General features: G+C 56.4%; 8 protein-coding genes across 8 annotated transcripts; 3 read left to right on the top strand and 5 right to left on the bottom strand.

Moving 5' to 3' along the window:
• Positions 1 to 157: 157 nt before the first annotated feature.
• BCV69DRAFT_279977 (putative HAM1-protein) lies at positions 158 to 1,302 on the top strand. Its single transcript, XM_025491440.1, has 4 exons — positions 158 to 322; positions 453 to 564; positions 664 to 993; positions 1,083 to 1,302. Exons 1-4 carry the CDS (start codon positions 249 to 251, stop codon positions 1,140 to 1,142), a joined length of 576 nt encoding a protein of 191 aa, XP_025351236.1. The 5' UTR covers positions 158 to 248; the 3' UTR covers positions 1,143 to 1,302.
• A 402-nt stretch (positions 1,303 to 1,704) lies between these two features.
• BCV69DRAFT_286124 (S-adenosyl-L-homocysteine hydrolase) lies at positions 1,705 to 3,252 on the bottom strand (the record flags this gene model as incomplete). The annotated part of the gene is made up of 3 exons (XM_025493514.1): positions 1,705 to 2,943; positions 3,049 to 3,102; positions 3,235 to 3,252. The coding sequence occupies 3 exons, from the start codon at positions 3,250 to 3,252 to the stop codon at positions 1,705 to 1,707; spliced, it is 1,311 nt and encodes a 436-aa protein (XP_025351235.1).
• Positions 3,253 to 3,998: 746 nt separating this feature from the next.
• Positions 3,999 to 6,252, bottom strand: BCV69DRAFT_279975 (putative 3-ketosteroid-delta-1-dehydrogenase). Its single transcript, XM_025491439.1, has 2 exons — positions 4,426 to 6,252; positions 3,999 to 4,404 (listed from the first exon to the last, which is right to left on the bottom strand). The coding sequence occupies exons 1-2, from the start codon at positions 6,104 to 6,106 to the stop codon at positions 4,325 to 4,327; spliced, it is 1,761 nt and encodes a 586-aa protein (XP_025351234.1). The 5' UTR covers positions 6,107 to 6,252; the 3' UTR covers positions 3,999 to 4,324.
• Positions 6,253 to 6,489: 237 nt separating this feature from the next.
• BCV69DRAFT_291962 (hypothetical protein) lies at positions 6,490 to 11,333 on the bottom strand (the record flags this gene model as incomplete). The annotated part of the gene is made up of 5 exons (XM_025493775.1): positions 6,490 to 9,556; positions 9,670 to 10,059; positions 10,433 to 10,470; positions 10,653 to 10,805; positions 10,886 to 11,333. The coding sequence occupies 5 exons, from the start codon at positions 11,331 to 11,333 to the stop codon at positions 6,953 to 6,955; spliced, it is 3,633 nt and encodes a 1,210-aa protein (XP_025351233.1). The 3' UTR covers positions 6,490 to 6,952.
• A 175-nt stretch (positions 11,334 to 11,508) lies between these two features.
• Positions 11,509 to 12,549, top strand: BCV69DRAFT_19373 (D-tyrosyl-tRNA deacylase). The gene is made up of 4 exons (XM_025489636.1): positions 11,509 to 11,669; positions 11,749 to 11,864; positions 11,954 to 12,167; positions 12,263 to 12,549. Exons 1-4 carry the CDS (start codon positions 11,627 to 11,629, stop codon positions 12,496 to 12,498), a joined length of 609 nt encoding a protein of 202 aa, XP_025351232.1. The 5' UTR covers positions 11,509 to 11,626; the 3' UTR covers positions 12,499 to 12,549.
• BCV69DRAFT_291961 (hypothetical protein) lies at positions 12,493 to 14,869 on the bottom strand (the record flags this gene model as incomplete). The annotated part of the gene is made up of 3 exons (XM_025493774.1): positions 12,493 to 12,990; positions 13,075 to 14,493; positions 14,615 to 14,869. The coding sequence occupies 3 exons, from the start codon at positions 14,864 to 14,866 to the stop codon at positions 12,601 to 12,603; spliced, it is 2,061 nt and encodes a 686-aa protein (XP_025351231.1). The 3' UTR covers positions 12,493 to 12,600.
• A 251-nt stretch (positions 14,870 to 15,120) lies between these two features.
• On the top strand, positions 15,121 to 18,956 carry BCV69DRAFT_279970 (ARM repeat-containing protein). Its single transcript, XM_025491438.1, has 6 exons — positions 15,121 to 15,674; positions 15,753 to 16,254; positions 16,344 to 16,952; positions 17,022 to 17,711; positions 17,779 to 18,485; positions 18,567 to 18,956. Exons 1-6 carry the CDS (start codon positions 15,178 to 15,180, stop codon positions 18,808 to 18,810), a joined length of 3,249 nt encoding a protein of 1,082 aa, XP_025351230.1. The 5' UTR covers positions 15,121 to 15,177; the 3' UTR covers positions 18,811 to 18,956.
• Positions 18,957 to 20,906, bottom strand: BCV69DRAFT_309917 (hypothetical protein). The gene is made up of 3 exons (XM_025494754.1): positions 20,681 to 20,906; positions 19,159 to 20,532; positions 18,957 to 19,041 (listed from the first exon to the last, which is right to left on the bottom strand). Exons 1-3 carry the CDS (start codon positions 20,781 to 20,783, stop codon positions 19,013 to 19,015), a joined length of 1,506 nt encoding a protein of 501 aa, XP_025351229.1. The 5' UTR covers positions 20,784 to 20,906; the 3' UTR covers positions 18,957 to 19,012.
• Positions 20,907 to 20,989: the final 83 nt, after the last annotated feature.

Genomic DNA, 20,989 nt, shown 5'->3' with positions numbered 1-20,989 from the left:
GACGCCAGGGCCGAAGCCTCAAGGCGATTGTGGAGACGCACCTCGAAGCGGGGAGCGAATTCGGAACGGAAGACGAAGAAGAAGAGCAGGACGGCAAGGTGCACAGACCGGCGTGGGATGCATGAGAAGATTGGAAGATCCTTCCTGGTAAGAAAGGGCCACCGCTCATTACTTATCAGATCCTTTGACCGCTTCATTCACATTTCGCTACCACCACTCGTCGATCCTCGCATACACTTCTGATCAGTATGGCAGCGCGGAAGCAGTTGACCTTTGTCACTGGCAACAAGAACAAGCTCAGAGAGGTACAACAGATCCTCGAGTGAGTAGTGCCAGTCCGCTCACTCCCGCTGCCCCCAAGGACCGGCTGATCCTTCACAGCCATCTGAGCTCCCCCTCTGACTAGCTCTACTCACTTCTCGTTGGAAATTCAATCTCTTTGTGACCCACAGAAAGACTCCCTCCTTCCCCTTTGAGATTGTGAATCGCGACTTGGACGTGCCAGAAATCCAAGGCACAACGCAGGAAGTGGCCATTGCAAAGTGTCGCGCTGCCGCCAAGATCGTGAGTATTCCCAGATCCAGCCAGCCAGCACTTACTTCTGTCACTCTATCCATCCATCGAAGGCGTTCCCTGACAGCTTCACTCCCCACCTGCTCCCAGCTTAATGGACCCTGCCTCACAGAGGATACCGCCCTCTCCTTCCACGCCCTCTCCGGTCTGCCCGGTCCCTACATAAAATCCTTCCTCTCCTCTCTAGGCCACTCCGGTCTCAATACTCTCCTCGATGGCTTCTCAGATCGTTCCGCAACTGCCATTTGTACATTTGCCTATTGCTCTTCTGCAGAAGCTGAACCCATCTTGTTTGAAGGGAGGACAGAGGGGAAGATTGTTCAGCCGAGGGGACCTAGTAACTTTGGATGGGATCCCATTATCGAGATTGATGGGACGGGAAAGACGTATGCGGAAATGGAGGCAGAGGAGAAGAACAAGGTCAGTAGAAAAGCGGGGGCGGGGAGCGAAGAGGATAAGATCAGCGTCATAATTGAAGTGACTTCCCTCTCCCATTTTCCTTCTTGAAGCTCTCACATCGTTACAAAGCCCTCGAGCTGCTCAGGGAATATCTCACAAAGCAGGGCTAGGGCTAGCTGGAAATGATCATTCTCAAGGTGAACACACTCTCGCCCACCCCCTCGTGGAATTTCGCTCCTTCATCCCTCTTGTCTCACTTCGTGAAAGCAATATAGAAGACTACACACCATCAAGCAATTATAGTAGTCGCAGTCGCCATCGCAGTTGCCCTTCGCCCTTTGTCATGTTCATGTTGAATGGTAGTGCTATTGAAACAAATGATGACCGTGATGATGAGAAGAGCAGAGGTAACACTAGATACTCAAAGACAAAGGAGAGGCAGACGACATCAACGTCGAGGTATGGTTTGAGGTTTTGACCCCCCCGTGAAAAGGGGGCGAAATGAACCTCTTTTGCCGAGAAGGAAAGGAGAAGGTAGTAGTGGGGTTGCAAGGAAAGGTAGGGGAGGGAGGGCAAGTCGACTGTCCGCGTTGAGAGGTACAGATCGACATCACGAGAGGGAAGAAAACTTATGGCCAGTGCATATCGCAGAGCGGAAGGAAAATACCTCTACCGGCTTTGCTCAGCACCGGACACCATCTACGAGCAGCGGAAGATACTCGGGAGATCCGCTTAGTATCGGTACCACAGGTTCTTGTAAGGTCCCTCGACGGGCAGGTCGAGGTACTCGGCCTGAACGTCGGTCAGCTTGGACAGCTTGACGTTGAGCTTGGCCAAGTGGGCTCGGGCCACCTCCTCGTCACAAGCCTTGGGCAGCATCTCGACCTTTCCACTGGCGTACTTGGTCATGCCCTCGTTGTTCTTCCACAGCTCAATCTGAGCCAGCGTCTGGTTAGCAAACGAGGCGGACATGATGAAAGAAGGGTGACCAGTGGCACATCCGAGGTTGACCAGTCGGCCCTCGGCGAGGAGGATGACGTGGCGGCCGTTGGCCATGGTGTATCGGTCCACCTGGGGCTTGATGTTGACAACGCTCTTGGCGTTGGCCTTGAGCCAGGCAACGTCGATCTCAATGTCAAAGTGACCGATGTTGCAGACGATGGCGTCCTCCCTCATGTTGGAGAAGTGCTTGCCGGTGATGATGTCACGGCATCCAGTGGTGGTGACAAAGATGTCGGCCTCGGGTGCGGCATCGTCCATGGTGTTGACCTCGTAACCGGCCATGGCGGCCTGGAGGGCGTTGATGGGGTCGATCTCGGTGATGATGACACGGGCACCGTAGCCTCGCAGAGACTCGGCACATCCCTTTCCGACGTCACCGAAACCGGCGACGATGGCGACCTTTCCACCCAGCATGACATCGGTGGCTCGCTTGATACCATCGACGAGGGACTCACGGCATCCGTAGTAGTTGTCGAACTTGGACTTGGTGACCGAGTCGTTGACGTTGATGGCCGGGATCTTGAGAGTACCCCTCTTCATGGCAGAGTAGAGGTGGTGGACACCGGTGGTGGTCTCCTCAGAAACACCCTTGATGCCGGCGAGGAGCTCGGGGTGCTTCTGGTGGACGAGCCAGGTGAGGTCACCTCCATCGTCGAGGATCATGTTCAGGGGCTCTCCACCGGGGAAGGCCTTGAGGGTCTGGTCGATGCACCAGTTGTACTCGTCCTCGGTCTCACCCTTCCAGGCAAAGACGGGGATACCGGCAGCGGCAATGGCAGCGGCGGCGTGGTCCTGGGTGGAGAAGATGTTGCACGAGGACCAGGTGACCTGGGCGCCGAGGGCAACGAGGGTCTCGATGAGGACGGCAGTCTGGATGGTCATGTGCAAGCAACCAGCGATGCGGGCTCCCTTGAGGGGCTGCTCCTTGGCGTACTTCTCACGCAGGGACATGAGACCGGGCATCTCTCCCTACAGGTGAGGAAATGGTGTGGAGCAGAGGCGAATGGGTGATGTCTGGTCAGAGGAACTGGCCTCGCATAGTCTCACCATATCTTCTTGCTCTCGACTACTCACCTCGGCGATCTCAATCTCCTTTCGGCCGAAGGCGGCGAGGGAGATGTCAGCGACCTGTACAGCAAAGGAGGAGGGAGGGGGAGCAAAGGTAGAAGTGGAATGTGTCAGCCATCTGGGTCATGGGCAGGAGCAAGGCCATGCTTGAGGGCGGTGTGTCCCATCCATCTACTGGCAAATCGAACTCACTTTGTAGTTCTGAGCCATTGTGAAGGTATGTGTGGATATATGGGATGGGTACGGGAAAAGGAACGAAGGGATGGGTAGGTAAGAAGGATGTACGTGGGGCGGCGTCTGTGGGTGTAGAAGCCTCGTGGACGACGAGAAGAAGTGAACTCCATTCTCCGCTTCTGTCCCACTGCCAGGCGCCTGGCCTTCGCTCCCCCCTTGCGCTCGTGCCCTCGTCGTCAGCGCGCGCACACACACGCACTCACACAGCAGGAACATCACTCACACAGGTCAAGAGAATTTCAAGGGCACACCACCACCTTCTTCCCACTTTCCGCACCATCCAACCACCATGACTGCCACCTCGATGGCCATGGCAATCCATTTCACATTACCTCTTCGTCCTGTCTGATCGCCTGTCAAGCTTTTTGTAAATGTCTCTTCCCCTCCATCTCCTTTCTCCACCCCCCTCCACTACACAAACGCCCCTAAAAGAGCCTATACAGCGCCCCCCTCTATCCTTCTTCCCTCTTCGAGGTGGGAAAAGGAAGAGGGGACCCCTCACGCAGTTATATGGCGGGACAATGTTGGGCTATAGCTGCCACTTTGTACCCCCTTGACCGGGGGTAATGGGCATTAACTGGATCGATAAACTATCCGCTTCCTTCTTTTCCTTAAAAAAAGAAGGTGGAGGAGGCGGCTGAAGGTATTCAGGACATTTCTTGAGCGGACCCGGTTGGTGTAAAGCTGAGAGATGGTGAGGAATGGAAAAACAGATTTTAACAATCAATGCTGGGACTGAAGATTGAACAAGTGTGATTTGAGCATTAAGCAGAGGAAGAAACAGAGCGATACTATAGTACAAGTCAGCAGCAGCCAAAAGGTCAAGCGCAAATATAGGACAGAAGAAAATGACGGTTAAAGCGAGGGAGCTGGACCAGAAGGGAAACACGGAGCATCGGAGGAGAGGACTGAGAGGAAGCCCTTCATCACTACTTTGCCAAGGGGTTAAGCCTTGGTCGGGGCTGCTTCGCCGTACTTGCTGGCCAAGGCGAGACCTGCCTGTCGTCCAGAGAAGATGCAGCCGCCCAGGAAGGTGCCCTCGAGAGAGCTATTGTGGGAGAAGGGAGATTTGGACATGATCGTCAGTAACATCTTCGCTACTCTCACGCGCGCCATCTCTCTTCTCCACTCACTTGTAGCCATGCACACCACCTCCTCCAAAGCCGGCCACTTCACCCGCAGCGTACAATCCCGGGATGGGCTCACCATCGTGGCCCAGCACCTGACTATCGAGGTTAGTCTGAATCCCACCGAGGGTCTTTCTCGTGATGAGGTTCATACGAATGGCAATCAGAGGTCCGAACTTGGGATCGAGAATCTTGTGCGGCTTCACACATCGCAGCTCCCCTTTGTAGCTCCAGGCGTTGCGGATCACCATGACCTGCGTGTCCTTTGTGTAGGGGTGTTCGATCTGTAGATCCCTGTCGGTCATCTCCTTTTGAATTTGTTCCAAAACCAACTTGGGACCACGCTGATCACGCTCCACGATGCCATTCATTCCCTCGACGAGTTCCTCCAGATTGTTGGCAGTGACCCAGTCCTCTCCATACCTCTGGAAGTTCTTGACTGGCTCAGGACCCCAGATGATGCGGCTCAGCGCGCCTAGGTAACTCTTGCCCGTCACGTCTGGGTTCTGTTCCGAGCCCGAGAGAGCCAGCTCTTTCTGAGCAATGGATTTGTTGAGAATGAACCAAGTGTGGTCGTAGCCCGTCTTGCAGATGTGCTTGAGGGTGCTGAGCGTGTCTGTGCCAGGGTAGCAAGGTGGTGGGAGTCGCTTGCCCTTGGCGTCGATCCAGACAGACGAAGGACCCGGGATGACTCGGATACCATGCTTGGGCCAGATTGGGTTCCAATTCTTCAGGCCCTCGGTGTAGTGCCACATGCGGTCCTTGTTGACCGTGCGAGCCCCAGCAGCCTCTGAGATCTTGATCATACGACCGTCGACGTGAGCGGGCACGCCGACAACGAAATGCTCGGGCACTCTACCGCTGAAGCGCTCCTTTGGCCAGGTTGCCTTGACCAGGTCGACATTGCCGCCGATACCTCCGGATGTGACCACAACGGCCCTGCCGCTGAGAGCAAACTGTCCCACAACGAACCTCGAGGATGGTGCGCCCCTCTCGACCTCGTCCGAGGATTCTAGCACAGAGCCTGTGACCCCAGTGACCTGGCCCTGCGAATCCGTAACAATGGCATCGACTTGATGTCGGTATCTAAATTCCACCAGGCCCTGTTTGTGGGCCACCAGTAGTGGTTCGCGGAAGACACGCACAAGTTCAGGGCCAGTACCCCAGGTGAGGTGGAAGCGTGGCACACTATTGCCGTGTCCACTAGCTACTCCACCTCCCCTCTCTGCCCACCCAACGGCAGGAGTGAAGCCCACTCCGAGGTCACGCAGATACTTCCTCTTGTCGCCCGCGGCAAAATCGAGGTAAGCGTCCGCCCACCTCTTGGCCCACACGTCTTCATCGTCCAGCCTGTCCCAGCCAGCAGAGGCGTACCAATCTCGCTTGGCCAGCTCTAGCGAGTCGGAAATACCACAGCGACGTTGCTCTGCTGAGTCGATGAGGAAGATACCACCGAGGGACCAGAATGCTTGACCACCCAGGCAGGCCTCATTTTCTTGCTCGATGATGACTACTTTGCGTCCGGCCTTTGTGATTTCGTATGCCGCCACTAGACCTGCTAGACCACCGCCCACGATCAAAACTGCATCCGGATCGGTTGAATCAGGAGCAACAGATGCTGAGTGGCCACTGGTATGAGGAGCGGCGCCATTGCCGTTGGTATGGCCGTTGCCGTTGGTGTGAGAATGCGAATTGCCGTTCATGATGGACCTCGTGGCCAGAAGAGGTAGGTAGGATTGCTGGCTGCTATAAGGGTAAATGAGCAGGGAGTGGATAGACTAGGCTACAGGAAGTTCTGACTGGCCCACAGCTCGTTGTCGTGGCCAGATGGATATAAGAGAACAGCGTCGATGAGACCAGTAAAGGTGTGGGGGAATGGGTATGGCAAAGAGGCAAAGCAAAGGGAAATCAGGGCAGATGATGGTGGGTGTGGGTGTGGGTGTGGGTGTGGGGTGCGGCCTCTAATTCCCCCCCGGCCCGGCTTCGGCTAATCGACTCGACTCGGCCCTTCGCGTGACCTCGGTCGGTCATCCAGTCGAATTCTGCCGCCGCCACAGCAAGCGCGGGGTAAAGTCCAAAGCCCCCGCACACGCCCCCGCGCCCGCCACTGTGCCGCCCGAGAAGCCAGAGCTGGACCAAGCTGCAACTCGAGGAGCAGGGCAGATGGGTCTTCCTTCCTGGACCGATCGATGGATATGCTCAGACACAGTTCCACACAAGTACTGGCTGCGAAATTAGTATAGGTGTATATCTGATGGATGATGTACTGGCTGGAGAATGAAAGCACAAGGGGAACATGGCGAATGGCGAGATGGGGGCGAAAGGCCCAAGATGGTCGTGAGACTGATACGGATCAAAGAAAAGGTATGAGGACAGAAAGCAAAGAAAGATATTCCGTGTAGAGGAGGGAGGGAAAGAGGTCTTAAGTCGAGGTCCGGACCGGGGTCGTGTGTGTCATGAGGGGTGGGGGTATATGTTGCCATCGAATGTTCGATAATGAGATGATTGTCTAGAGGTCTATGCGCCAGCTCGGAATGTGTCTGCACTCTTCAGAATCTCCGGCTCCTCATCTTCTTGATCCTCTGCGCCACTTCCTTCGTCGGCGAGTCCCAGCTGCCATTTCGCGAGTGCATGGCCTCGCTTGGAGAACTCATAGCCCTCGGAGGGATGGCAGAAGCAATGATGCGTGCCCGAGCTTGTGGGTCGATCGACACTCGCGGCGGCTCGCGGCTGTCGTTCGAGACCATCGAGTTGGGACGCGAGCGTCCGACGATGCGACCTTTGCAGCTGCGAGGCGTGGAAGGTCGAGCTCCTGAACTGTTGGGCGAGACGTTTTCGTCGTTGTCGCAGCTGGTATCGCTGCCAAGGATAGAAGCGATGCCTTGATGGGGTGAGGCAGATCGGCAGCTTCCCTTCTTCTCGAGAATGCTAACAACGGAAGACCTCTTGGCTTCTTCCTGAGCCTTGACATGAGCGATGAAGGGATCTTCCTCTTCGTCGTCAGCCTGGGCGCGATTCTTGACGAGATTCTGGGACGCGGAGCCGAAGCTCACTGTACTTGCTTCGGCAGATGGTGCTGTGGACGAGCTCCTCTCTTTCGTGACGGACTCGACGTCAAAGTTGTGCTCAGGCACAGCGGACTGTTCCGTGCTCCTGCTAGAGACGTTGTCGCTGGCTGCATCGGCTGCTGCCGCTGCCGCCAGATTCTTGATACTACGTCCGTGCTTCCGACCAGCTCGGCGGCCTCGTCGTGTCCTTCTGGGCTGAGCAACTTCGTCTGCTGCGCCATCTTCAGAAACGTCCGACTCAGCACTTACAGACGAGCCGTCGCGAGAAGACTCTGTGCCATCTTTCCTCCTGGGTACTCGACCGCGACTACGTCCACGCCCGGAGACGGCTGAGATGAGAGCGTCGAAATTGCGAAGCTGGTCCGGTAGGAAGCCTTCGGAGATGAGCATGCGGCCTTCGATCGAAGCAGGAGGAGAGAAAGTGCGAGCTTCAAATTCTTTTCCCTCCAACTTGACCACCTGCGGGGAGTGCACTCCGGACGGTGAAGTAACAGTCAGGACTGGCGGCCCACGGGGTCGCTCGGGCGATTCTTGGGGCTCGACTTCTGCCTCTCCCGGCAGTACGTCTCGGTAAGTCGTCGTGGCTCGCTGGTCTCTCAGTAGCGAGGCAATGCTGCCGTCACTCGGGAAGGAAGGCAGAGCTGGTACAGGGGGGACCTGTTGCTCACTTGCTTTCGGCGCTCTCTGCCCAATGGTGCTATGCCTCGTCTTGATGGCCGGCTTCTTCTTCTGGTTCAGGGCGCTCCGCAGAGCCTCGACTGACTTTGCGTGTCGCAGACCCCGAGCTTCCGGTCCTTTGAAGCACTCTGAATTGCGTGGAGCTACAGCAGCCTCAGAGCTGACAACAGGTCCTGCTACAGAGGCAAAGAGATCCTTTGAGACCACGACTGGGGCCGGGGCCGCTGACTTCAGCCTGAGCCTTGGAGGCGAGTCTACATCATCACTAGCTTCATTATCGAAGCTGACGGCCAGATCGGTAGGGCCTTTGACGGCAACCAGGGACCTCCTCCATTCTTCAATCGCAGCGCTTTTCACACCCATTCTTGCGAAGCCCAGATCAATGGTATCTACTTCTGGCGCAGCATCATTTGCAGAGCCACTACCGCTGCGTGAGCTTGTCCTGCTTGCCGAGTTCCGGAGCGAACTCAGGGCTGCAGCGCCTCCATCACAAGCGGAGATACCGACGCCAACGGAAGCAGCGTGGCCACCGCCTCGCAAATGGCCCAGAGAGGCCTTTGAAGCTAGGCGAGGCGGGCTCGAGGAAGACAAATTAGGATTCGCAGTTGCAGCGCTCTTGTAGCTCCTACTGCCTTTCCAGAGACTGATTGTGGACGACTTTGTGGCCAAGTTCCTCCTCCCCTGGGTACGTGGTGGTGATGACAAAGAGCGCTCGAATTTGGGCGGGCTTGAAGCCACAGCAGCAGTCTTACCGCGAGGGGTGTTGTCTACGTCGGATGAGGGTGCAGTGTTCTCTAGCTTTGCAACGGACGCCGGCGGAGCGGACGTGACACTGTTGCCAGCCTTCCAGAAGCCCGAAAACCAGCTGGAACTAGCTGAGGGTGCCCTTTCTCTTTGACTATTACCCTCGGCAGATACAAGCGGGCCGACGGAAGCAGCACGACCATCGTCGTACTGTTGTGCCAGACCAGAAGCCATACTGCTGCCCTTGTACTGATCAGGTTGTGCGCTACCTCCAAGGCGGCGGGTAGTGACTATGGGGCTCTCATTTGAATCGAGAGTTCCATTGGAATCTCTCTTCGACTTGGTGATGTCCACGAGTCTCTTCGGTTGTGGAGTAACGATACGAGTGTCCTTGTATCCTGCCTGCTCGAGCAGGTCTTGCAGGCTGTCAAAGCGATTCGCGTCTGGCTCATCTGCCCTGACCGCCTCCTCTTCCTCGCCAAGAGCGGGACCCATAGGGGCTTCTGATCGATTCAACGGTCTCATTCCCTGTGTACTAGGCCGCCGGGGAAAAGCATGTTGTTGTGCCTCGTAGCTGCTGCTGGAGGGGACCGCAGAGCGCGAGGCTGTAGTGTGAGTGTAGATTGAGGAGGATGAGCAGTGACTAGGTGTGGCGTTGGTAGGCTGGTAAGAGGAAGTAACCGGGACAATATGCCAAGAGTCAGTATGAAGACCTCTGCAGCCAATGAAGACGTTTCTTGAGACGACCTAACGCAATTGCTACACTGCGTACTCACTGCGTCTGCAAGGGCTTTCCTGTCCAATGCCATCTTGCTATCGAGTTGCCAAGATGGCTGTTTGCGGTAGGAGAGAGAAGGAGATCGAGAACGAGGTGCGTCCGTTGCGGGTACGGTAGCCTTGGAGGCAAGTCGGAGCGGTCTCCGTCTGACGCTAGATGTTGAGCTGCAGGTACGATTGCGAAATTGCAATTGAGGTGTTCCGACTTCGATTGCTCCCTCTGCGTGCGAGGCGTAGCTGCTCGGGATACTGGCAGAGGAACAGTCCGTCCCCGTTGTCTCGTGGATGTCGTCAAAGACTGAGGAGAAGGATGCTGACGGACAACGAGGACTGGCGTCTGAAGAACGAAAGGGGTCCAGCTTGACGACGCTCCCTTGATTGGAGCGAGCCTGGGATATCAGGGGTAAGGCTGGGTGATCTGAAGTGGATTGTGCGTGAGCAAGATGATGCGGCGGGACTATAGGGAGTGTGCCTGAGGATATGCAATTGAGTACTTGCGGCAGCAACAAGAAGAAAGAGTGAGTACTTGACACAGAGAGAGAGAGAAAGAGAGGATGTGATGGAGAGAAAAGCGTCAGAGGTGAGTGAGATTCACCAGTGAGTGACAGGCGGAGTGGCAGCGCCGAGTGGAAGCGTGATGCAACCCGAGCAACACAACCAACACGGACAAAAGCCACTGCCACATTCCGACGACGCGCCTCAAACGTGCAGCCACACCCAAAACCCAAAGCCCCGATCCGGCCAGGCCAGCCAACCTTACACCCGATTGCGCTTCATCTTCTTCACAGGTTTGGCATGCTCTGTTGAACGAATCGGGAGTAGCTTGCGTCTTGTTGAGTGCCTGCTGGACCACTTGGCTTGCTGGCTTTAGGTTCCTACCGCATTGCCTGAGGGGTCCACCTCATAATACAGAACCTGCCAGGCAACGCTAGACCCTCTGGGCGCCATGTCTCCAGCTCCTCATCGGGCACTCTCTCCATACCATGCTTGAGGTAAAAGGGCTCCGCAGATATTGTAGGAGCTGTGACAAGAAATGTCCGCATGTCGTCCCCGACGTCGGCAAAGACTTGGCGTAGCAGGGCAGTTCCGGCTCCAGTGCGGCGAGCTGCCTCTGTCACGACGAGGTAGACGAGTTCTGAATGGCGGGAGAAGTGACTGCGAAAGGTCAGCTGAGGCTGTCTCGGAGTCTGTACTCATAGGCATCCTCTTGTTCACCTTGATAAGTCTCGTCGCCCGTCTGCGAGATGGCCCGCTTCTTGGCCTTACCAAAGCCCTCTTGCAAGGCTGATCGCCACGAAGGACCAGTGTCTCCTACTGGCGGCTGAGCCTTGCGCGCTAGACTCTCCCACTCGTCCTCTGGATCGTCCTTGGACGAAATGGCCGTGCAGGCAATGGCGAGCAGATCGCCGTCCTTCTCTCGCTTGGCTACATATGCCCTAAATGGCTTCCCTAACGCGTCCAACTTGATGTACCTTTGAATTTGCTCTCTTCGAAATTGCACAATGGCTGGCGTGATTCCATTGGGGAAGAATTTGGATCCAAAATCGGTTCCAAAGGTGTGAGCGACAAGGTGAGCGCCTTGCTGCACTTCTGGACAGTCGACCGAGGTCAATCGTTTGATGATTACAGCAGGAGCAGCAGAGGGCAACTGATCGACCGACATTGCCGAAGTGGTAATCTTGTGTCGGCCAAATGGATCGGGATGGGGAGCAAAGACCTTCCGTAGTATTTACTCAAGACAGATGACCAGTGCTAGACATGACTCGCATCCGATTGATGAGTTGACTGATGGACATTCGGCCCAAATGTACGGCTGACTCGACTTCTTCGGCCGAGTCAGGCGAAATCGGGGGAGCGGAAAGGGGGCGGAAGAAGAGGGTGCAAGTCTGTTCCCCTCCACTGCACACTGATAGCTCTCAAATAGGACCTAGAGGGCACTGACAGCAAGAGGTATAGATGAAAGCGGTACTGCAGAGAGTCAAGGGGGCTTGTGTGCATGGTGAGGGTCAGATCTTGTTCCGATGCCGTTGCTGGCAAGCTATACTCGTGCACCTCTCTGACCGCCCACTTTCCTCCAGTCGATGGGAAGCTTGTGTCCAGCATCGGACCGGGCATCGTAGCCCTCATCGGCATCGGCACAGACGACACCATGGACGAAGTGGTTCCGCTTGCCAACAAGATCCTTAGTCTCAAGGTGAGTCAGTAAAGGGGGGTAAGTGACTCTTGGGATTCGGCGACGTCTCCTGACATTACTGAGACGCTTCTCCTCGATGCCAAATGCAGCTCTGGAACGAAGGACAGAAAGCTCCGCACATCGTCACGCCTTCTCATTACCCGCCATCTACAGGGAGCGCTGCCGGACCAGCTGCATCCATGGACCCTGCAGTAGCAGAAGCGCCGGCTGGTGATACGGCTGCGACGAGTCGCAAAGAGGAGGTGTGGGGCGGTAAGCCTTGGAAGGCGAGCGTGGTAGAGCTGGGAGGGGAGATCCTCTGTGGTGAGAAAACAGACAGCCAGATAGGCCTCGTCTCACCGAGAGCGTGCAAGCACATTCGACTTACCTCTGCTCCGACTCTTACTCCCTCTTTACAGTCTCCCAATTCACTCTCCACGCTCGTACAGCCAAGGGCACCAAGCCCGACTTTCACAAGTCCATGGGAGGCAGCTCTGCCCTGCCAATCTACCAAGCTCTCCTCTCCCGTTTGGGACAGGTGTACGATGCGAATAGGATCAAGGATGGCGCATTTGGGGAAATGATGGACGTGACGCTCACCAACGATGGACCGGTGACACTCATTGTGGATACCAGGGATTCGCGGTCAGGATAGACTTGGGCCGTGGAAGGTAACGGGTGACGGTCGTTTAACAAGTAATGACAATAGACAAGCAATCGACCTCTTTCTCTCTCCTTTGCATTCACTCCCATTGCTTCACTTCCATGGAGTGGGACTAGGGGCGCTGTACGTCAGATCCTTCTCGTCGTCCAGCAGCTTGCCACCCTGAACCGTGTCCTCCACCTGCCCAATCATCTTAAAGTCCCCACCTCCAGCTCCCGCACCACCAGGTCCACCGCGGGTGGAGAGCTTGCCCACGCCAAAGAGGGTATCGTTGTCCATACTGGCGCCCCCACCACCATGATGGCCTCCGCTGGCATTGCTAGAGGAGGACCAGCCGGAGCGGGAGAACGAAGAGGTGGTAGTGCTATTGGTCGTACTGAAGGTAGAGAGATTCTTGGAGACGCTCGATTGGACACTGCCTGCGGGGCGCGCTTCCTCGTCGTCTGATTCTTCGGATAGTGAGTCATCGTCTTCCGAGTCGTCCTGTACGAGGCAAGGGCGCGAGAGTCCAAGGTCAGATGTCTGCTTTCGCCTATCATGGACTGCACTCTGTTCCACTCTACTCACTTCGTCATCATCACCCGCCCTGCTGTGGGCAGAGGCAAATGACCCTGAAGGGCCTGCAAGCAATTGATTCGAGTCGTCACCGCCATCATCTCCGCCCTCTTCACCCTCGTCGAACAGCCTAGCAGCTCTGTGACCCGATGCGGCGGCAGAGCTTGCCGCGCTCCCTGGGATGCCAGCAGCAGAGACTCCAACGGGTGTCTTGTCCGTCTTGAAGGTCTTCGTCAGAGTCGGCGGTGTAGGCATCGAGTCCCTCCTCTTCTGTGGGCCCGCGGGACCTTTCTTGAGAGGCGAGGCTACAACTGAGTTGCTAGCTGTCACTCCGGTCTTGCCTGCCTTCAGGTAGGAAGCCGGGCTTGCTGCGTTGCCCGCATTTGCCTGCTGCTGCTGCAACAGCCTCTGCCGATCCCTGGCTACTGTGGACGGGCCCTCACACGTCCTCAAGACATCGGCAACGATGTGTCTCGCAGCCTCCTTCGCCGGTGTCTTGTCGTATCGACTCCTGGCTACCGAGAATTGCATGGTAACGGGCGGCGACATTCCAGGCGGCAGAGCAATGTCATCATCACTGTCATCATACCAGGCTTTGCTAGGATTCCGTTGCGGTGTACTGACTCCCGCACTGACTTTCTTGCTGCTAGCGCCGCCCTTTGATCGCACCTTGTTCGTCGCGAGGGGAGTCTCGCGCAGATCTGCGATGCCGTTCCATTTTGAAGATCCGGCGCCATTGGGATGGAAAGGATTTCGCTTGGGTTCGCCTGCCCCCGGTGTGCGTTGCCTGACGTCTGCCTTCTTCTGTTCAGCATTGAGCACCTTGTTCAACAATTTGGGAGTTCCATGATGGAGCTTGGCTGGACTGCGAAAGACGGAGGGAGCAGCGGACTTGCCCTTGCCGACCGTCATCCCTTTCGCGCTCTCTGCAAGACCGTTCACGTCACCACCGGCCGCGCCCTCTATGCCGTTCTCGAGTAATGCCCTCTCCCTCGCATCCTTATTAGCTCGGTGCTGGGCCAGGCGATTCTCGGCTCTGCTGAGAGTACTGTCGGAAGGCTCTGTTGCCATCTCCTTCTTCAGTCTATCGAACACCGAGTCAACCGAAGCCCAAGATGCTTCTGGGTCCTGATGAGGGGCGGGGCTGGCTCGTGCATTGCGGCCGTTACGGTAGAGCTCGTCCTCATTGAAGCTGTCATCCGCCTGAGAGTCGTTCGTGCGACGCCCCTTTTTGGGTCCCCCTGCTCCTCTTGGCAAGGGGCTCCCATCTTGGCTGATGGACTGATCATAACCTGGCGAGTCTTCACGCGTTGACCCAGAATTATCGCCGTACCCCGAGTGGTCATTGCCATCGTACCCTTGCGATGTCTCTCCTTCCTCTGAGCGCTTCAACGGCACTTGCGCAGCAGTAATGAAGAAGTCTTGCCAGAACTGAGATCATGTGATGAAGAAAGAAGCATCCACCTCTTCGTCAGCATGCACGGAGCAACTTCTGGCGCATGGGCCATCCCGGTCCTCAAGCTGTTCAACGCGTGGTAAAGTGCGGACTCACCTTTGCGCTTTGCCAAGTCTTTACGCTGTGCTGGCCATATACCTTGACTGCGGGCAGCAATTGTGCGGTGACCAGCTGATGGGCCCTGGCGAAGTTGGCATCGATCTCCTGCAGAGTGGATGTGATTGCTAGGTCGAGCTGCATGAGCTGATCCGAGACGGATAGTGTTGCATTGTCGTGGGGGTTGCCGGACATGCTGGATCCTGGATGATAGGAGGACGATGGTCCCAGTGTGGCTCGTGAGCTGGCCATGACTGGATGTACGGCCTGTCTGTGGATTTGATTGGTGAGAAGGTGGGGAAGGGAGTGGGTAGAAGAGACTCGGCGACGGAAGGGGGGTCGCGTCGAGGAAGCGTCGGGCGCACGACGGACGTCGGAGCTGAGTCTCTGCGCGCTGCACCTCAAAACACACACACACACGCGGGGACACGGAAAGGGAGGCGCAGGGCAGAGCAACAGGCGCGTCTGGGCGGGCGCCGTGTGTGGGTGTGTGCATCTCTCTGTATGCTCACTCGCCTCCGTACCAAGAGCATCTCACCCTTAGCACTGGGCACTCCACCGTCATGCCTTCCACGGCGCCTTCGCTGGCATCGCTGACCTCGACAATCCCTGGCTTCTTCCAGGAGGCACAGCACTCGGTCGCAAACCATCGCAAGAATGCCGTAGCACTCCACCGTATTCACTCCCAGTGCGCATCTGTGACAGAGGAGACCATCAAGGGCACCAAGCTGACCGGGGAGAAGGCTTTCAACACCACCTTCCTCGAATGTCTCAATCGTATCCTGCCCATCAAGAAGGGCGTTGTACAAGCAGACCGGACCCTCAAGTTCGTCACTGCCTACGTCTCATATGCCCAGGCGTCCTTCAGGGTAGCCGCAAGAAAGGAGGCAGGCCGAGATCTAGACCAGGCCGAGGAGGACGAGGACGACACGGCAGCAACACGATTTGTCACAATTCTGTTGAAGCATGTAGTCAAAGGCTTTACTGCCAAGAACAAGAACGTCCGGGTGAGATGCTGCCAGACAGTCGCCGTACTGGTCAATGGCCTCGAAGCGATAGAGTGAGTAAGTCCTGGTGTAGTGAACGATAGAGAGCCGGATCTGATTGCCGATTCGTCAAACTGCCGTTTGCATCGTAGCGACGATCTATACCAGATGCTCTTGAATGCCTTGCTACTACGTATCCGAGACAAGGAAGCACCCGTTAGGGTGCACGCCATCGTCGCGCTTGCCAAGCTACAATCAGGAGAAGAGGAGCTGGAGGATGAGGACGAGGACGAGGATGATGATGGATACGCATCCTCGAGTAAGAGTATCCTGCAACACTTGGTCAACACGGCAAGGCTGGACCCAAACGCCGAGGTCCGTCGCGCGGCCCTGTTCAACCTCCCCATCAACTACGTCACTCTTCCTTATATCCTCGAAAGGCTCAGGGACATCGATGCCACGAACAGACGATGTGTATATGTAGGCAGTCTCAATGGTGGACCTACACAGAAGGGCCCATTAGCTGAATTGTCGAGTGAGCAGAGTCATCAGGTGATCAAGACTGGGTTGGGAGAGAGAGAAGAGACGGTGTTCAAGGCTTGCAAGAAGCTGATCAATGCTTGGACGGACAAGGATGGAGGCGAAGCTATCAAGGTGAGTCGCAAGAGGCCAGTCGCAAGAGGCCCTCTGCAAAGTGCCAAAGATTCTATTGCTCACAGAACTTACCTGTCGTCATACTGCAGCTGCTCGACCGCTTCGATGGTCTGACCTATCCAGAGAGCACCATGTCCGCCCTCAAGTCAGCCTTTGAGACTCGACCGGGCCTGCTCGACACTGTCACACTTGATGATACCTTCTGGGCTAACCTGACGCCTAACACTGCATTGCTCGCTCGTACGGTGGTCGAGTACCTCAAGTCGCAAGGAAGACTGGGAGAGGCACGCCTCGAGGAGCTGATGCCACTGGTCATGGCTCTAGCTTTCCGCATGCAAGCAGTCTGGTCAGGTCTGATCCAGCTCCTGACGGATCGAGCAGACGAGGAAGACGCAGAGGACATGGCAGCCTCGCAAGCCTCTATTCTGGACTCTCTCCTGCATCTTGCCCTCAACTCAGATTACGGAGATGAAATCGGGAGGAGGAAGATGTTCACACTCATCCGAGAGATCATCTCCCATCCTGCCCTCCCGCGAGCTCTGATTGAGCCATGCACTGACGTTCTGTTAAAGCTGAGCGCTGGACAGAGGGACTTCGTGCGCATCGTGGTTGAGATTGTCCAGGAGCTGGGAGATGAAGACGAAGACGAGGAAGAGGAGAATGGAGAGGACGATGATGAGGCAGAGGTGGAGGGTCTTGTGAGTTGCCGCCCCTTTGTTTCAGTCAAAGGAGGCTCGACTGACACATCTCTCTTGACCACCACGCAGACACGAGGTCCCGTGCCTAGGCGTCGCAAATCCGTAGACGGGGAAACACCAGAGGTCACAGCTGAGAGAAGAGCAGCTTCAGACGGCAGGCGTCTTCTGCTCGTGCGAGCTATGTTGGAGCGAATGGCCAGCAACTTGCACGAGAACACTGCGATCCATGGTCTGATCCCTCAGCTGATTGCACCTGCCGTGCGTTCGAAGGATGGGCATGTCAGAGAGCAAGGGCTCTTTTGTCTCGGTCTCTGCTGTCTTCTCGATGCCAAGCTGGCCCTCGACACTTTCCCACTATTCCTCGATCAAATCCAGAGAGCTGAAGGATCGATCAAGCTACGAGCCACACAGGTAGTCTTTGACTGCATGCTCGTCCACGGCATCCGCTACCTTTGCTCAAGACAAGCTGAGGCGGTCGGTGGAGGTCCGGAAGCGGAGGCCTTGGCCTACTCCCAGATCATAGGCTTCCTCCTTGGCTTGCTCGAGGATGATGATGAAGCAATCCAGGCCGTCGCTGCAGAAGGGATGGCCAAGCTTATGTTGGCAGGCATGGTGGACGACGACGAGGCTCTGAGAAGCTTGGTGTTGGTTTACATGAGCCCTGAGTCCATCTCGAACCAAGAGATGAGGCAGTGCTTAAGCTACTTCCTGCCCGTCTATTGCTTTTCGAGCAGTACCAACCAAAGGAAGCTGCAAAGGGTGAGTCGCGGTCATCAAGGCACTGAAGGTACAGCCGATCTGCATGCTGACAAGCCTTTCCCTACAGGTCCTGGTCCCAGTCCTTCAAGTCCTCACTGAAGTCTACTACGAGGTAGGCCATGAGAGAGAAATGACCACCCCAATCCAAGTTGGCTCGCAACTCATCGACTGGACAGACCCATCGAAGGTAGTCAACTTGGCAGCAAAAGACCGAAGTCTGCACTTTGACGTGGCCATTGACCTTCTACAGGCGCTCTTTTCCCTTGAGGCAAAGGAAGAGAGGAAGACGGTTGTACAGCTGTTGCACAAGCTCACTCTTCCCGACGTCGAACATCTTGATGCTGCGAGGGGGAAGACGCTCTTCCTTCTTTGTGCAAAGCTCAAGGAGGTCTCGCCCTTCGAGGATACGACGACACGCAACTCCTTTGTCAAATTCGAGGCTACGTGTGCTACCAAATACTCTGCATACGCTTCTGCAGCCAGGGAAGCCGACTTGGAGACGGATCTAGATCTGGAGAAGTTGCGCGAGTTCTTTGAGAGCTGCGAATTGAGTCTGGCCATTGACGAAGGAGACTTTGCGAGGGCGTCGGTCGCTCCTGAGGACGCAGAAGAGAGAAGCGCACCTAGCAGCAGTAGGGCACGGTCATCGGCGACGACGGCTGCTAGGAAGCCTAGGGGAAAGGCGGCAGCGGCTGCGCCTTCTTCGCGAGGTAGCGCTGCTTCGGGCAGGGGTAAGACTAAGGCGTCGGCGCCTGCCAAGGGTCGCAAAGGAAGGTGAGTCAGAGTTAGGTGTAGGAGCTCGCGTTGCGGTTCAGTACTGATGCCGATTCTCGCTTCGCCCTCTTGATCTAACAGAAAGCGACCCACTACGAGTGAAGAAGAAGACGAAGGTGAAGAGGAGGAAGAGGACGAAGACGAAGACGAGGAAGAAGAGGAAGTGGTCTCCGTCAGCAATAGGCGTAGTGCAGTTCGAGGCGCGAATAACAAGCGATCCGCCCCCCGCTCTGTCTCCAGGGACATCGAGGACGAGGATGACGCGAGCACAGAGGCCAGCACGGCGGGTGGCGCCGAGTCCTCCGAGGATGAGTTGGGCTTGTGAGCTTCCCGTACTACACAAGTCAAGCCCGCCTGCGTTGCGCATTCGTCGTCTCCTCTATCCCTTTTGCACCTCTGTCCGTCCCCTCTTGTACTTGTAGCTGTACCGTCTGTCGAATCTGTTTCGGCGAACCAACCTTGTGCCTCACCGTCTGATACGTAAGAGCCGGGATGTCGCCATGAAGACCTCGATGGACATGAAGATTTCACATGATGTTGAGAAAGTACAAGAGTGCTGATAGACGCAAATAGGGAACTATCGAAGATCGTGCTGTGGCCAAGAAGACTTCGTTGAGGTCCTGCCCTCTCAGCTCCTCCTGAGCAGGTCAAACCATCCCCCGGCCCTCGCCACCCGAGTCGCTCTCCTCCTGGCTCAACCCAGATGCAGAGCTCTGACTTTGCCCCGGAGCCGATCCCAGTCCCAAGGTTTGCCCAGACCCAAGTCCCCCTCCCACTCCCCCTCCTGCTCCCGCGCCCCCAATTGCAATACCCAACCCCCCTATTCCACCACCTCCACCACCACCACCAGTGCGTGTCGAGACTGCAAATTTGTCATTGGCCGTCTTCCTGCGTCTCTTTGGCCTCTGTCCATCCAACTCGGCCATTGCGCCACCCCTTCCCACTGCTCCAGAAGAGACGAGGGGCCCACGACGGCCATTGGGTCTCTCCTCGCGCACGTCTTCCATCTCTTCTTCGACCAAGGCTTGTGCTTGCGCAAGGGCAAGGGCGCTACCTGTAGTAGACGACGGCGCTTCCTCGCCGACGGGAGAGAGAAGCGCGGTGTTGCTGCCGACGACATTGCTATTGTTGTGGTTGCTCTCGGCCGCTCTAGTTGATGGGCTCGACCCCGAGGCAAAGCCAGACGAAGGCGAAGAGCCGTGGCTCCCTCTCGCTCTCCGTCTTGGATGAGGTTGTGAAGCAGCCGTGGCCGTCAGGGCTGTAGCTGCAGATTGGAAGTTACTCGAATTACCAAAGGAAGATGAAGGGCTGGGAGGCATAGAGAAGGAGAATGCCGAAGTGGAGGGGGCAGAGATACGTCCTTGGACTTGAGGTTGCCCTTGCGGAGCAGTGTAGCTGCTAGGCGGAGCGCTTTGACGGGGTGTTCGGCCGGTAGGGACGGGACGTTGGAAGCGCGTCACTGGCGTTTCTGGTGCTGCAGAGGATGGCGAGTAGGCCACGCTACTGCTCGTGGCTCTCTCTTCTGGCTCATTGGACAGCTGTGATCTAGCGCTACTCTCTCTTGTCCTGACACTGGCGGCAGGCAATGAGGTGTGGACTGATCGCTGCTGGTAGCTACTTTCCTCTCTTGTGCCACTGCCAGATGCTTGCGGGTGTTGATCACCCTCTTGACCCTCGGCATCCTCATCATCGCTCTCACTCTTGATCGCCTCGATACGAGCCCTCAGATATCTAGCCAACCACCTCAACTCCTTGTACGAAGGGCTTCTCAACCCATCTCCTTCTGCATCATCGTCGAATGCAGTTCCGACACCACCTTCCGCTGCCGAGTCTCCCAACAACCGTCCAAGATCTGAAGAGGAGGCCCCTTGCTGGTGACTTCCAGCTGCACCAGAGCCGGAGCTCGAACTGGGTGGTTGGGCTTGTACGCTGCGTAGCACGACCAGATCAAGCATATCGCGCAGACCTTGCACGTAGCCTGAGCGATAGGTGCTCTGTGATGAGGCAATAGAGTTGCGGTAGAGATTGGTGAGGTGGAGAGCGGCGGCTGAGCGGCAATGCGGAGAAGGCGTGGGGTGAAGAGGAATGTCAATATCGTCGCCAGAACAGCACAGGCTTGTACTCATAGATGCCACGCAGATGGCATCACAAGCCCTCGATCTGATCCGAGCGACACTGAACGCGCTGCTGCTCACCCTTGAAGTCCGAGTTGAGCGTCTTGTCATATCGCTTGGTAGGTCCGGCGGGAGGTGGTCGCGACGAGTCCAGGCTGTCCCGCAAGATGCGGAGGGAGTCCATCCTGCCTAGGAAGATCTACTGTAGTGTCCGGAGCAAGACTTATGAGAATATTCGTGACGAGAGAAGAGCAAAGGATACGAACACGGCGCCCTCTATGGGGAGATGGTGGTGTGTTGGTTACCTGCGTGGGTATATACCAATCAGCCCAAGGCCAGACCCGCCAGACCAAATTTGTGGGTGCATGGCACTCAGCGCACAGAAAGCGG

This window comes from Pseudomicrostroma glucosiphilum, assembly GCF_003144135.1.
Source record: "Pseudomicrostroma glucosiphilum strain MCA 4718 unplaced genomic scaffold BCV69scaffold_1, whole genome shotgun sequence".
Classification (NCBI taxonomy): domain Eukaryota; kingdom Fungi; phylum Basidiomycota; class Exobasidiomycetes; order Microstromatales; family Microstromataceae; genus Microstroma; species Microstroma glucosiphilum.
This window is presented reverse-complemented; position numbering and strand designations above follow the sequence as displayed.

Coding starts and splice junctions, on each gene's coding strand:
- BCV69DRAFT_309917 (XM_025494754.1), bottom strand. CDS start 20,783: ATGGACTCCCTCCGCATCTTGCGGGACAGCCTGGACTCGTCGCGACCA. Junction 20,533..20,680: donor GCTCAACTCGGACTTCAAGG/GTGAGCAGCAGC, acceptor ATTGCCGCTCAG/CCGCCGCTCTCCACCTCACC. Junction 19,042..19,158: donor CCAGGAGGAGAGCGACTCGG/GTGGCGAGGGCC, acceptor TGCGTCTATCAG/CACTCTTGTACTTTCTCAAC.
- BCV69DRAFT_279970 (XM_025491438.1), top strand. CDS start 15,178: ATGCCTTCCACGGCGCCTTCGCTGGCATCGCTGACCTCGACAATCCCT. Junction 17,712..17,778: donor ACCAAAGGAAGCTGCAAAGG/GTGAGTCGCGGT, acceptor CTTTCCCTACAG/GTCCTGGTCCCAGTCCTTCA. Junction 18,486..18,566: donor GCCAAGGGTCGCAAAGGAAG/GTGAGTCAGAGT, acceptor TTGATCTAACAG/AAAGCGACCCACTACGAGTG.
- BCV69DRAFT_19373 (XM_025489636.1), top strand. CDS start 11,627: ATGAAAGCGGTACTGCAGAGAGTCAAGGGGGCTTGTGTGCATG. Junction 11,670..11,748: donor CAAGGGGGCTTGTGTGCATG/GTGAGGGTCAGA, acceptor ACTTTCCTCCAG/TCGATGGGAAGCTTGTGTCC. Junction 12,168..12,262: donor GGGAGGGGAGATCCTCTGTG/GTGAGAAAACAG, acceptor CCCTCTTTACAG/TCTCCCAATTCACTCTCCAC.
- BCV69DRAFT_279977 (XM_025491440.1), top strand. CDS start 249: ATGGCAGCGCGGAAGCAGTTGACCTTTGTCACTGGCAACAAGAACAAG. Junction 323..452: donor GAGGTACAACAGATCCTCGA/GTGAGTAGTGCC, acceptor TGTGACCCACAG/AAAGACTCCCTCCTTCCCCT. Junction 565..663: donor GTCGCGCTGCCGCCAAGATC/GTGAGTATTCCC, acceptor ACCTGCTCCCAG/CTTAATGGACCCTGCCTCAC.
- BCV69DRAFT_279975 (XM_025491439.1), bottom strand. CDS start 6,106: ATGAACGGCAATTCGCATTCTCACACCAACGGCAACGGCCATACCAAC.